Source organism: Alligator mississippiensis, chromosome 4, assembly GCF_030867095.1.
Source record: "Alligator mississippiensis isolate rAllMis1 chromosome 4, rAllMis1, whole genome shotgun sequence".
Taxonomy (NCBI): domain Eukaryota; kingdom Metazoa; phylum Chordata; order Crocodylia; family Alligatoridae; genus Alligator; species Alligator mississippiensis.
Genome location: NC_081827.1, coordinates 207,937,529 through 207,952,818, shown reverse-complemented (window position 1 = coordinate 207,952,818; position 15,290 = coordinate 207,937,529). Strand labels below are relative to the sequence as shown.

Sequence of the window (15,290 nt, the reverse complement as noted above, 5' to 3'; positions counted from 1 at the left end):
GCTTAACAACAGGGGTGGGCTCAGTAGAGTACTTCTGAAGGAATCTAAAGGAGTAAGACCCTGGAAAATGTTTTATAGCCATAATGAAAGGAAACAAAATATTTAAATATTGATATTTTAAATAAGGAAGGTAGAAGGAACAATTTTACAGATCATGATCTAACAAATTAGGGTGAACAGATTAGCCATTCGTTTCTCCATAAATCCAGGGGAGAAAACAAATTGAAAGAATATACTGCCATTCATTTAAGTTGAACTTTAAGCTAAAGACTGAACTGTAGAACATCAGTCACGTGTGCTTACATTCATATACATAACACAGCACTCACATACTGCTTTGTTACCCTTCGAAATAACAATGGTTGTATCAAACCAAATGTAATTTTGGTAGCTTGTAGCAGTCTAATGTTCAAATCCAATATGCACTGCCATCTAGCGCTCAGGAAGAAGAACATTACAGTAAGGAAAACAAAGAGTTTTCCATACATAAAAAGGACACGTTTCCTTCCCTGAGTGACCTTATCCTCAAAAAAAGATTTTTTTTCACTCAATCATTGGGAAAGCTGGGGGAATCTAGAAGGTTAATTATAAATACAATTTAAGTTCAGTGTAGCCAGAAAAAAACATGCCAGTGTGTATTAAAAAACAGCAGCTATTCAGAGTATAGATTAATGCACCAGCATATCTGAAATACTGCCTTACAAATAGCTAAGGAGGATTTTCCTGTTGTCTTCAAGATTCTAGTGCCTTGTTGACTTAATACATCCTGTGAAAAACTAAATGTTACCACAGTGTGCAAGACTCTCTCAAAGGTGCCTAGACACCTTTGAGCAAAATATAGACAAATATAGACACCTTTTGTATAGAGCAAAATATAGACACCTTTTATGGCACGAATAGGAAGCTAACAAAATAATCAAATATGGAAGTTTTCCTGACGATAACAATTGCAGACTGTTGTGTTAAATACCAGTGTATTCCATTGAGTGTAATTACAATGTACTAGAGAGAGCAGGCCAGGTCCTTCGGTGATGCAAACTGGTTTAAGCTGTTTGACTTCAGTGGCAACCTGGCATAACTTGTTTGACTCCAGATTGTGCTAGCAGAGGTTCTGAATCTGCACTTATTCTAGCTTGAAAGCATTTTGTCTTACTTCTACATTTTTTTATCAAAGAAGTAGTAATACAGTATATAAAGATTAGAATCCTGGCAAGATGAATTGCCTGAGTTAGAAATGTGCAAGGAGAGACAGTAGTTGGATACGCACCGGATAAAGCAATGGTTTGTCCAAGAAGGAGATTCTGGTGGATCACAAGGAAGAAATATTTTTCAGATTCACTGATTTTATGGGTGGCCACAGTTATTCCACATTTCTACTGCGCCTTAAGTTGAATGAGTGGCCTGTCAAACCCCATGTGCTGCCCAGCCAATGGAGATACACATCACGTCCAAACCCAGCTGGACCGCACATGGGGTTTTGACAGGTCTCGGTGTATGGGGAGCCTGGTATTGGGCTGCAGCAGCTTGATGTTGGGCTCCCCATGCACCAGTAGCCATATAAGCCCTGTGTGCCACCCAGCTGGGTTTGTGTGTGGTGTTTATTTCCATTCCCTGGCTGGTGAAACAGCCCACCAAGCATATAACAATAAAACAGCTGCTTTTTACCTCACTTTGAAGAATCATGACAGCATGATTAAAATGATGGTGTTCCAAGGTAGCAGAGGTTCCATAAAGCTGAGCCAAAGCTGATCCACTCCTGAGAGGCAACACATGGAATTAACAATCAGCAATCAGTAAAAAACACAAATAAATATTACAAAAATTGTTCATAGTGTCCGCCCCCCCCCCGCATCCCCCCCTTGATTTAATGGGATTTTTTTTTCTTAATTTAAGAGATTTAGTTACCAGGCCATCCACCCATTCTCAGATACAGTGTTCTGAAATGTAAGTGGAATTTCACATTCACTATATTAATTTACAGCTATGGCCAGGCTTTCAGATTCTGGTGCCTGATACATTTACTCTGACCAACTGATGATTCCTTTTGAGCAACATTAAATTTTTGGTGGGAATATTCAAAGACATCTAAATGATTTAGGAGGACAGGCCCCTTTGAACCAAAGAAATCTAGAAACAACACTTTTGGTACCTTCTCAATGTCTATAGTTAAAAAAAAAGTTGGGTACATCTCAAGTCACACTGTGTTTCATAGTTTATATATACTTGTAAATAAGCAATCACACCTATATATATGGTATATCACACAAATATATGTGTGCATATCTAGCGCGCGCGCGCGCACACACACACACACACACACACACTATGAACTGTAAGTGCCTTGGGGCTTGCAGTCAATTCCTGTACTTCTGCACAGCTCCAATCCTCAGTATACAGAACAAAAGTGATATCTACTGGGTATCTGAAAAACTCTGCTGTGGAAAAGCTGTAAGAGTAGTCCTTACAGCTTCTTACAGGTAACTTCCATGTAAATTAAAAAATGCTAAGGTGAATAAGGAAATAGAAGCCATACCTGAAGATAGAAAAGGAAAGTCTAAAATAATCCTTAGAATATATTTTCCAGTTATGCTTATTGTTTAAAAAAAGATCAGCCACAAAATATATATGGTATGGGGCTTAAAAATTCTAAGTTTAAACTTTAAAGGAGGAAAAACTATGAAATGTAATTATGAAATTGAAAATTGTTGGGAGGTGGAAAGGAATAGGATTGGACTGTCAGGGTAGATTAATGTTCACCGCTATTTCACTTCTGGGACCCAGCCTAAAGCGACAAGATGGGTTTTCTTTCCAAAGAAATGAGTATAAGAGATTATGCTAGAAACGAATAGAAGGAGTCTCCTAGGAGTATATACTACAAAGCTGTACCATACTGATATTTAATCATCAGGGGCAGCTGTATTAGAGAGGGGGATGACTGGAAAACATCATCCCTAGAGAAAACAGTGTTGAGGTGTATTAACAGAGCAATTTCAGAGAACTGTGATGCTGCTTCTATCATATGCCTCTTGATCTTTCATTGCACAAAACACTAGTCTTGAACACTAAAGATAAAATAGGAAAATGTGATGCTTAACTTTATTAGTTAGGTTGGAGGAATAAATCACAGTTGGTGTTATGAAAGTTACAACTTCTATATTCAGGGATATTTTATATGTCACACCATGTCTTTTGTTAAATGTCTTCAACTATTTCTTTATGATGTTATAAAAAGACAGCCTCCTCTTTGTATGCAGTTGTCAAACAACTGCAGAAGATAGCATTCTAATGCTGAAACCCTCTGCTTCACAGTCCCCAAAACAGAATTAAATGGCGATTAGTTTAATCAGAGCCCAAACCTGTAAGAATTTAAGTTGTACACAAGATCCATTTTTATAAATTAGGAACACAAACATCAATTGGTACAGCTTTTCCAGTTGTCTTACACAATTTCCCATCTTTTCTGCTTCTCTTTGAGACTCCAGCTGCAGAAAGCAACTGGTGATGCTTTGTAACCTTTGCACCAGCAGTTCTGTTTTTCAGAACTGCAATTCATTTCCCTTGTAATGGCAAGCAAGGATCCAGATAATGTCAGCATTTCATTGAGACTGCAGGAACACCAAGAGCTAAGGAGACTGCAGTTTAAGGAACAGCCAGATATCAATTAGAGGAGTTCACCAAGGCAGTTTGCCCACAGAAACAGCAGTCTGCAAACAGCACACATTCTGGCAAATATCCTCCTCTTTTGCACAAAAATAGGGAAGAATAAGCTAGCATAGGGTGTGGACATGTACACTTGGAGCTGTTTCAAAAGGGGAGCTGTTCATTTGGTGGGGGGCGGGGCACAGCAGCTGTTATGTTTTAAGTAATGTGTGCACAAGCCAGAAGCAATACAAATGCAGCAAAACTGATCCAACTTTAACTCTGAATGAAAGAATATTAAAATTGCAGCTACTCTGATACATTTGTATCACTCGGGTCTGGAGGGCCACTGCGAGATTCCACCTAGCTTATATAAGAATTTATATGGCAGTCGGGGCTCGGGGGCTGCTGAGGAGAGGTGGGGGGGCTGCAGACCCTGGCCCTGGTCCCAAAACCTTGGCAGCTGGGGACTCCCTCTGTCAGGGTTAGAGGGGGACGGGGCTGCGGGTTGAGAGTGCGAGGCCATGTTCAGGAAATGGAGTAAGCCCAGCTAACAGCTCTGTGGGATGTTTGACAACCAGCCAGCCCATCTCCCTTGAGAGCATATACACCTTACGTTATGTCAAATGCTCACAGATTCATAGATTGTAGAGTCAGAAGGGACCACAATGGATCATCGTGTCTGACTCCCTGCCCCTGGCAAGAAAGAGGACCGAGGTCAGGTGACCCCAGCCAGGTGACTATCTAGCCTCCTCTTGAAGACCTCCAAGCTAGGTGATAGCACCACCTCTCTCAGAAGCCCATTCCAGATCCTGGCCACCCTTACTGTGAAAAATGTCTTTCAAATATCTAACCTAAATCCACTCTCAACTAGTTTACACCTGCTATTGCTAGTCACTCCCTGGGATGCCTTAGAAAACAACGCTTCCCCTATTCCCTGTTGACCTCCCCAATGAATTTATAGTTCACACTAGTCCAGCACACAAGTTCACACTAGTCCAGCACACAAGATATCTAGCAGATGGGTTGGGAAGGAACCATGTATCTGTGTTACACAGAGTCAGCAGTTCTAGGTCAGCACTTCCCAACCTTGAGGTCATGACCCCCTTTGAGGTCACAATGTTAAAAAATGGGGTTGCAAAGACAATCACAGATTTTCTCCTTTAAAGGAGAAAAAAGTGGGAAATGGCAGGTTCCTCTTGCATGCTTGCATAATTCCAGCTTGCAAGGGGCTGCTTGGGACTGCAGGGAATGGGAGGAGGGTGATCAGGCAGGGGGTGCCACATGCATGTGTGCGCACATGCACATGGCAGCCAGGCAGCGTGGAGAGCAGCTCCTGCAGCTCCCTCTAGGTAAGTCTGGGCGGGGGAAGGCAGATTGAGACCCCCACAGTGAGGCTTGTCTGGGGGGGCAGTAGAAGGGCCAGCTCCCTGCCATTGTGTGCTCTCCCAGGGAGGGAGGCATAGGCGGGGAGCGTATGCCCCCCAGATTTGTGTGCACGATGAGGGCAGATGCAGGATGCCTACTGCGGGCTGAGGGCTCTCCACCACCCTGCCTGTGTCCACAGCAGAGTGGCTCAGTGCCACTGCTGGGAGCCCCACTCTGCCCACACTGCCATGGCAAGGTGCCCCCTGCCCACCTGACAGCAGCAGGGGACACAACTCTGTGCTGCTGCTGTCACTGCTGCCAGGTGGGTAGGGGGCAACTTGCCATGGTGGCACCACCAGCATGAGACTCCCAGTAGCAACACTGAACCTCCCTGCCCTCACATTCCCACCCACTGAGCTGCAGAGGCCCCTGTAGGGAGGGCAGCAAGGTGGGGAGCCCTGAGCCCACACCAGGTAGCTTACATCCTCCCCCCTCAAGGATTTATGGGTCATGGGCTCTGCTCCAGCCGTGCTGCCTGCAGGATGGGGGAGAGGAGCTGGGTTCTGCACTCTGCTCTGGCTACAGCAACCACCACCTCCTGAGGGTGGCAGCCGGGGCTCGGGCACTGCTGAGGAGAGGTGCGGGGCTGCAGACCCTGGCCCTGGTCCCATAGCCTTGGCAGCTGGGGACTCCCTCCAGCAGGGTTGGAGGGGAGCAGGGGGCTGCAGGTTGGGAGTGAAAGGCCATGTTCAGGAAATTGAGTTACGCTGAGGAAATGGGGTCATAAATGGAGTCATGCTGAGGAAAAGGTTGGGAAGAGCTGGTCTAGGGCTTTTCATGGTGGATGTGAAAGAAATGCATTTGGTTTTTCAGCCCATCTGTTCTGGGCAGCCTACACTGTGGTTCTAGACAGGTGCCAACCATTCCACAGTCCAAAAAAATAAAAGCTGGGCTTCATGCACATTAAATAGATGCCATCCTTTGGTGAACATGTGGTTTCAGTTTTAGCTTATTTAATTTGATCTGATATAATTGGAAACATTTTCACTAGGGTTCCAATACCAGTGAGGGAGAAATCAGGGTAGTTGCAAAGCTCCTCATGGTTAGCACTTACAGGACTGTAACTGACAGAAATTTGACAGGAAGAGGCATCACTGTTTGGTGCCACATTTCTATACTAGGTGTCAGTTCACAAAGGGTAACCAAAATCAACAGCATGACACTAAGGGCAAGTCAGCAATTACCAAAAAGAATAGGGAATTATAAAGATGGATAGTCCCTCATTACATGCAAGCATAGAAATACTTGGCCTTGGCCTAGGAGCCCTGAAATTAATGCTTCATTCTTTATCCCCTGTCACCTTTTGCTCTTGTATAGAAGGAAAACAAATTAAAGTAATAAGAATTAGAAAACTTACTTGGCTTGGAAGGCATTGTTGGTTCCCCTGTGGTCAAGGTCATGACATAAACATCCCACAATCAAAGCTAAAATTTCAATTTCAGTCAGAATCTCCTGAAATCCTGCTGTCTAAGAACAGAAAAAATAGCATCTGTAACTATCAGAAGCAGGAAAGATAGACAATGTTAGTCCACTGAGCAACAGTCAACTTTGTTTTGATACCACCATCCTTTAGGTAAGGGCAAGATAAATGCTTTATTGTCATATCTTATTTACTGCTGTATGTTAGATTGTTAGTGGAATAGATAGTATCCTTGGAGTGATCTATTATTATCTCTGTGTTACATTTGTAAGACACTCACTATCTAGAAGATATGGGTGGAAAAAAGCTGAAATAGAAAATAAAAACAATAATTACACACTAAGACAAGAATCTAATTTTTCTAAGTGAAGAATGTAGACAGGGATTTCTTAGCTCCTGAGATGGCTGTACTAGTTTATCAACACTGCTGGAGACATCTTCAAAAGCTAAATCAAAGAGGATTTAAGAGAGAAGAACTAAATGCTTTTTTGTGCTAATACTACAGGCTATTAGAGACTGTTTTGTAATCTTGGACAACGGAATTTGAAACAATGTTGTACTATTTGAAGAGGAAATACCTTGGATAGCAGAATTCCAGAATGAGATTATGAGAGAATGAGAATAAATTTGAGTTTATGAGAATTTTTTTTCTAAAAGCATGAGAATTCTGCAGAGATCAAACTGATGTGAGAAGTGCAGAGGACCCAAATTATGACTACCACAGCCCAAGTATTTGAAGGGGAGAGTTGATATAGGGAACCTTTTCCAATGCCATATTTCTCTGGGTGGGTAGAAGGCATAGGAAAACTGGGCTTCCTGAGACCACACAGGAGGTAGTAGGATTACAGACACCACTGAAGTTCCAGGACAGGTGTGCCAGGGTGAGGTGGAAGCGGTGTCCTGCCAGTGGCATATCCAGCAAAGATTAGGAGAACTACACTGGAGAGGCTGCATGGCATTTTTTTTCAAAAGATGTAACAGGGCCCACCAGTGACCCTGCTCCTCACACAACAATCAGGCCTGCTTCTGCCTTGCACAGGCACAATGTCTTGAGGTACTTCAAACTGTATTTCATGCCAACTCATCTCCTTAGTCACATTCTCTGAGGGAGGCATGATTTGGCCCATAGATATTCCAGAAGCATCAAAAATACTGGTTTGAGTAGCAAGTTACAGTGTACAACCTAACTTTCATCCATGCTGAGCACCAACAATTCAAACTGAAGTCAATGGGAGCTACAAGTACTAGAGACTTCTGGCAAATCAGTTCAGGATAGATGGAGTCTACACATTGAGTGACAATACCAGACAGTGGTTCATAGATTTGAAAGATGATATCTGATGCCATATGAAAGAGAAAGAGAGTTTCACCCAATGTAATAGAATTTGATAGACAGAAAAGTAACTGAGAGAAAGGAAATTAACAAGTCTCACTGATAATTTATCAAGGTGAACATTTATTTAATAATGGGATTGACATGCCTTATTTTTCAGTTAACCATTGTCAACAAGATGCAACATGTAAATGATCTGGTTGAAGGAAGGGAATGTAAAATCTTAAAGTTTGTTTCTGAGGCCAACAGTGGAGATGTGGTGACTAATGAAGAACAAGACAATGAGGTGCAGAGAGATTTTGAACTTTTATTTGACAGGTTAAGTGAATGGAAAATACAGTTTATTGCAGCAACTATAAAATAAAGATAGGAGGTATGAAAGGGGGCAACAACATATAGAGCATGTATTAGATGGAACAGCCATGCAGCACACTGACCAGGGCAGGGATTTAGGGGTTATGGAAGAAAAATCCTTGAAAGCCATTGGCCCAGCATATGGCTTGAGTAACAAGGGTAAGCAGAATGCTGGCCTGTATCAGTACTGAGACAAAATACAAATCAGGAGCAGCAATATTATTACTGTTCAAAGCACAGGTTAAAGCTCGCCTAGAATACCATGTTCTGGATTATGGCTTTAATGCATGTATAACTTCAAAAACCAAAGAAGATTTCAAGAAAACATTTAAGGAGGTGGGGTTTACCAAAGACCCAAAATCATACTATGAAGTGAGTTAGTAAATTCAAAATCAAAGTATTTAGTATAGTGGAAAAAAATGAACTTTTCACACTGGTGAAAAAGTAGGGGATATTATGTAAAATATTATACTTGCGCAGGAAATAATTTATGGAAAAATTTAGTGAACATGGCAGCAAAGACAATTGTGTAAATGATGGAAACAATGGAGAAGCAAATAAGCAAAGATCAACAAAGCAAATGCGCAGAATGAACAAATTTGTCTTCAGACAAAAATACAGAATGGTTACTTGTTCTTTGCTAATGTTGCGGGTATCTACTCAGAGGCTTAGATTCAGAAAGAAACTGAATGTGTGAAAAAGTTCTGAAAGTCATATGGGTATAGAAACATCCAATCAGGGAACAAAAATAATGTAACATAGTAACCAATTACATAGCAAATAATAGATCAGTGTTAATTGGCAATAGGGAACTAAACTCCACCAACTATATAATTTTTTTCACCTCTAGGCTAAATACTGCCTCTACATAATTGTCTAAGCTGGACTATTCACCTATGAGTATAGTCCAGAGAGGGAGGAGTAGGCAGCATCTACCTGTTTGAGTATACTTATTACACTGTGAAATACAGTTTGACAGAGGCCAGACTGGTGATTTCTATTTCCTAAATACCAGAGTAGATATACCCATTGAGTCTTAAAGGATCTTAAGGGAAATAGGTACCCCATAGATAGGGACCTACCAAATTCATGGAGGAAGTGGGCTGCGTGGCAGGTCCTTTAATCTTACAGGTTTGCCTGCATGCCCCTCCCCATTGCTGATTGCCTAAGGGGCCCTGCTGCTTGTTGCTGACTGGCTGGGAGGCAAGAACGGCATATTTAAAACCACTATTTTCGCCTCCCTGCCAATCAGTAGTGAGTAGCAAGGCCCCTCTGCCATTTGGTGGGAAGGGGGCGGAGGAACCTTCAAAATTAAAGGAGCTGCCATGCAGCCCACTTCCACCATGAATTCAGTGTGTCCCTACCCATAAATGTTATATTTTTAGTGAATTTTAGTGGATTTGTATTTGTGTATTTTAATGCACTTAAGCTCCTTCACCCATGTACAGTTTATCTGTAGAGACTAACATGTTACAGTAAAGTCTACTGTGAAGTCTAATATGCATCTTATTGACTCTGCAGACCAAAAATCCTATTTAAGTCATTCTCAATATTTCTATCACTGATATAAGCCAGCAACTTCCTTGGTCTCTTGTTTCTGTGTCAATTCCATTTTATGCAAATCAAGGACTTGACTTTTCAAGGTGCTAAGCCAGTGGTACTCAACCTACTTAGACTCAAGAAACCTCCCCCGCCCCCTCTGCCCAATAAACTCAAGGTATTCTATGTATCTATGAGGCTTAGTCCATCTGTCTGTGTGTCTGTCCGTAACGCTCTTGGAGAAACAACCAATCAGAGTGCTTTGCACAGACAGACACACAGACAGATGGCTGGATGTGGAGGGGGGGATGTCATGCAGCTGGATGCAGAGCAGCAGCAGAGTGGGTTGGTGGCTAGAGGTGGCCGCATGCAAGCTTCCCCTCCCCCCCGCCCCCACTCCCCTCCCCATGCTCCTGGGAGGCAGTGGCAGTGTGGGGTGGTGGCGTGCGGCACTCCACCCCCCCCACCCCGAGTCATCCTTGACAGACAATTTGCTAGGCCACCATAAAATGCCAGCTCTTAGTTTTCACTCATTTTTTGACTACAGAAAAATAATAGAGCAAATCTTTTGTTGCAAAGAACTGGGAAAGACCACAAGAGGCCAGAAATATTCTGACACTGGATTCCTATCTGAAATCTCTGGGTATCTTGTAAATCATGTGTAAGTTTCACTTAATGGTGATAATATTGTGCGTCATTCTTAAAAAGGATGCAGTATCACCTCTAGCTCACAATCACTGTGCTAAGCATTCCAAGTTTGGCGGGAGTTGAATGTGCAGGTATCTGGGGTGGTTTGTCCCTTGCAGTATTGGACTTTAGGACTACATATAGAAAAGACTAATCAAAAGCTGGAAAGTTCTACTCATGCAGAATTCATAGATTTATAGACAGAATAGCTTGACTATTATAAGATCTCTGTGCCTGAATTATAGATATGTGGCCTTTAAAGCTTCAGTTTCAATAACATAGAAGAGCAGAAGAAGCATCTGAAAAATATAGCGTTTGCTACTTTTATAAGATTGTTCTCATATAACAAAGAATAATCAAGGTCTCTTTTTTTTTTAAAGTGTAAAAAAACAGCTTGACAACATGTCATGTGCCAAGTTTTAGTCCAGACAAAATGTCCACAGCTGAGTTATAAACTACTGGAAATAGGAGTTTTATACTGGAAAATTGATGCTGTAATAAATGGTTCTTAGTTTAACACAAGGTTTGACTGAATTCAAGGATTCAACCCGCATCATAAACGTGGGAGTACAGATTAAGCAATTTACTAACAGTAGCAATAGCGCAAGAATAAATTCAGCTTTTTCATTTAATCAAAAATCATGTCATGGAATACATATATAGCAGAGGATATTTCACTTCACAAAAACACAATTAATTTAAAAACTGTTATGGTAGGAGGGTGTCTGCTATGTATGTAATGCAAGAAGAAAAGGGGTTATGTTTCTGCAATTTTTAAATTTACATGTATAGAGGAAAAATACATAGCTACGGATGATGGTATTGTAAAATTTATTTTCACCAGAAAAGGAATGACCCATAACTCATGAGTGGCAGAGCTTCAGTTGAGTTATGGAGGTCATTCTCTCATGTGAGGAAATGAGTTGCCTTATACCTAGCCCCACTTTTATGTATTTTGTTATTAGCACACCAGATGTGATATTAATTATCTATTGCTTTACTTTTTCCCATTTTTACTTTTTAAAACAGTTATTGATGTTGGATGAAGGCATGGTTACTACACTATGAGCTGATCCTGTGGCTGTTCTCATACCACTATTTCTGTCTCATATGACTGGGATCACTGAAGTCTATGGGAACACTCACGTGCATTAGGAATCCATTAGTGCAGGTTGCAGGATTTGCACGTAATTCTCCTAAGCTAAGAAGGGTGTAAAATATACATTAATTACACAGGAATAAATTTCTTATTGTTAACTTTAGGCTTTTTAAAAATTCAATTTGAAAGCTATCTTCTTATCCCAGGCACTTACAAAAGGATTTAAAGGCTCCATTGGGTCCAATGTGCAGTCATTATTCAGGAAAACAATTCCCTTGAAATCTGTAAGTTTGGTTTGAATTAAGAATTGCTGCCTCTTTCCTTTACTTAGCAACCAGACCTGTAACTGTTTTTTTGGAAAGTAAAAACCTTCTTTTTTGGGAAGAGTAGACATATCACTGCACACTTCTATTTACAATGGTCCTTACGACATTGATGTTTAACTGATGGCATCTTAGCTGTGTTGTTGCAAAATCCATTAATAAGCTTTAATAAGCATTTGTGTCTTTCATACACACACATATATACTTCTATATGTAAATACATATATATGTTTGTGTGACCATGCACATATGTGTTGTTGTTAGAGGTGCACCGATACATCGGTCCCATATCAGAGCATGTGCCCCGCCATATCTGTGCGCAGGGCAAAGAAGGGCTGCTGCTGTGGGCTGGGGCCAGGGGCTGGGGCTGTGCTGGACTTTTCCCAGTGGGGGCCTGAGCTGGGCTGCTCTCAGGGAGGGCAGCGGCACTGGGAGGGAGGCTATAGAGGATGGGCTTCAGCACCCCCAAAATTCACCATAGCCCCCCCAACCTCCCCTCCCAGTGCTGTCGCTGCCCGCCCCGAGCACAGCCCAGCCCAGCCCCCCACTGGGGAGAAACTGGCACAGCCCCTGGCCCCAGCCCTCAGTGGCAGCTCATCCGTGCCCCACACACAGATCCAGAGGGGCACATGCTCCCCCCCTGCTCTCCCAGGGTGCGCGCAGCGCCGGGAGCTGCCCCCCTTGTGTTCCCCAGGTGAACTGTGGCTCTGTCCTGTGCCCTGCCCTGCCCTGGCTGGGCAGTGCCTGCCCCAGCCCTACTCCCTCACTCACCATGGGAGCCTCGATCTGCCCCTCCACTTGCCTTCCCTCCCCCCACCTCTTCCTCCACAACAGACTTACCAGTTGGACCCTGCTCTCCACACTGCCAGGCTGCATATTGGCAATTGGATTGGTATTGGCCAATATGGCTCATTAAAAATCAGCCATTGGTATTGTCCCAAAAAATCTATTGGTGCACCCCTAGTTTGTGTGTGTTTATATATGATCTTAATAATGCTGTGTTAATTAGGATGAAAACTAAAATCAGAAAAGAAGAAACAACAATGTGCTTTCACTTCTGCACTTTTAGACACCATTCCTGCTTTCTTTTCATTTTCAAAACTCCCATTCAAGTGGTTCAAACCATTTTGGGCTCAGTGGGTTTTATATGCATATTCCTACTCTTTTTAAAATAAATTTGAAATTTGTCACTAATGTCAATGGGAGACTGAGCCCTTTGAATATATCTACTCTGTGGCAGCAGTGTGCTTTGACCAGGATGTTCCTGAACACTTCTGGCCCATCTGTTCCCACTTGCACACTCCAGACCTGAAAATATACTGTGAGCTTAATCTGGGGAATACTTCTGTAACTGTACCGAGATCTCTGTTTTGGGGATAATGCAGAACAAATATGGATCTCTTGATTTACTGTGTCCAAATCACTGGCTTCCGTGGGATTTTGGAGGAATTAGTGTTGTGGTAAAATGATTAGAGACCTACTTAAATCACAATTTTGCAATTTTCATGAAAAGTGAGAAAAACAGCTATCTCCTTGACTGCCATGAAAAATGGGATTGGCCACAATTTCCTTTGGTATCAACCCCCCAAAATGCTTTCCAGAATACAAAGAAAGCACAGCAATCACTACAGTCATAAAGCATATGATTTGAATGAGAGATACTGAGAGGCTGAGGTAGCGACATAAACTAAATGAAGGTGCCAGTGAGGAAAGCAAAAGTGTTTCAGTGCCAATCAGCAGCAAGGGATGGGCCCACTGGGGCCCCTCTGGCCAATCAGCGGTAAAGGTCAGGGTCACTGCAAAATGCGTGCAAAACTGGCTCTGTGTGTTGTGAAAAACTGTCTTGCTGCAATTTAAATAGGCCCCTAAAAATGACTGCAGGAAAGGGCCCTGTACAGATAATTTCTTCCCTCAAAAATCTAATAATAAACATTTAGCTAGTCAGGTATTTAACATCTTGGTTTAGTGTATTATATTCAAATTCCAGTTCTTAATTACAAGCAAACCAAGACTAAAGCAAAGTCTTCTATAAACATTAAGACTGGGATTTTCAAAAGAGATGAGAAGAGTTAGATGTCCAGGTCCCAGTGAAATGGAAAGATACAATACCTTCGGTCCCTACTGTCTCTAATTTGCATGATCAAAAAGCCTATCTTGAAAAGTAATTAGTTGAAATCAGAAATATGGGGTGGCTGTAAACACCACAAGTTTTAATCCTCATTAAATTAAACAGGTTCATAAAATTTAAACTTGTTTATTTTGGAGCGCTGCATCTGTGTTTACACGCACTAGGTTTTCAAACAAATTAAGCCAGATCCCTGGCCAGTACTACAGGAAAGCAGGATGGTCCAGCACTGCCCCCCCCAGCTTGTGGCCCCCCACCCACCCCGTGCTCGGGCCCTGCCACGCAGCTGTGGAAGCAGGGAGCTGGCAAACCACATAAGAAAAAAACCCAGAAACAATTCAAAAGTGAAAGCAATTCCCAGGGATGAACTACAAAAAAAGTTGCAGCGCCATCTGGTGGACCAAGAGGCCCATTACATGTCTTTGAGTGCCTTTGTGCTTGCACGCAACGAATCCATGGACACAATGCTTTAATTCCTGGTGAGCCAAACTAAACTGCATCCAATAAGTTTTAGTTTAATGCACAAGAAAGACCTTTAAAGTGTTGAGATATCCCGCTCATACAAACAGACATGCAGTTGCAGTGCTTGAAAAGGCAAAAATCATGGCGTGTACATGAACCTCTGGACTTTAAATGTATACTCTATTTCATAGATTTCATAGACATTAGGGCTGGAAGGGACCTCGGAAGATCATCGAGTCCAGCCCCCCACCCAAAGGGCAGGAAGTCAGCTGGGGTCATAGGATCCCAGCAAGATAAGCATCCAGTTTCATCTTGAAGGTGTTCAATGAAGGCTCTTGAACAACCTCCGGTGGCAGGCTGTTCCAGACCTTGGGGGCTCGGACAGTAAAGAAATTCTTCCTTATGTCCAGCCTGAAACGATCTTGTAGTAGTTTGTGACCATTCGACCTCGTCATCCCTTCGGGAGCTCTGGTGAACAAACGTTCCCCCAGATACTGGTGGTCACCCCTGATAAACTTGTAGGTGGCCATCAGATCACCCCTGAGCCTGTGCTTTTCCAGGCTAAAGAGCCCCAGGGCTCTCAGCCTGTCATCGTAGGGTCTGCTTCCCTGACCTCTGATCATGCGCGTGGCTCTTCTCTGGACTCTCTCAAGCTTCTCCACATCCTTTTTGAATTGTGGAGCCCAAAACTGGACGCAGTACTCCAGCTGCGGCCTCACTAAGGCCGAGTACAGGGGGAGAATGACGTCCCGGGATTTGCTTGAGAAGCATCTATGGATGCAAGCCAGCGTTTTGGTCGCTTTACTAGCCGCAGCATCGCATTGCAGGCTCATGTTCATCTTGTGGTCAATGATGACCCCCAAGTCTCTTTCTTGCATAGT

General features: G+C 42.7%; 1 protein-coding gene across 1 annotated transcript in view; it reads right to left on the bottom strand.

The window, feature by feature from the left end:
- PDE11A (phosphodiesterase 11A) overlaps positions 1-15,290 on the bottom strand; it is a 260,304-nt gene that overhangs the window by 53,219 nt on the left and 191,795 nt on the right. The window contains exons 13-14 of the mRNA XM_059727249.1: positions 6,425-6,534; positions 1,666-1,756 (exon numbers count right to left, since the gene is read on the bottom strand). Of these exons, the coding sequence (XP_059583232.1) occupies positions 1,666-1,756; positions 6,425-6,534 (201 nt within the window). The remainder of the gene's footprint in view (positions 1-1,665; positions 1,757-6,424; positions 6,535-15,290) is intronic.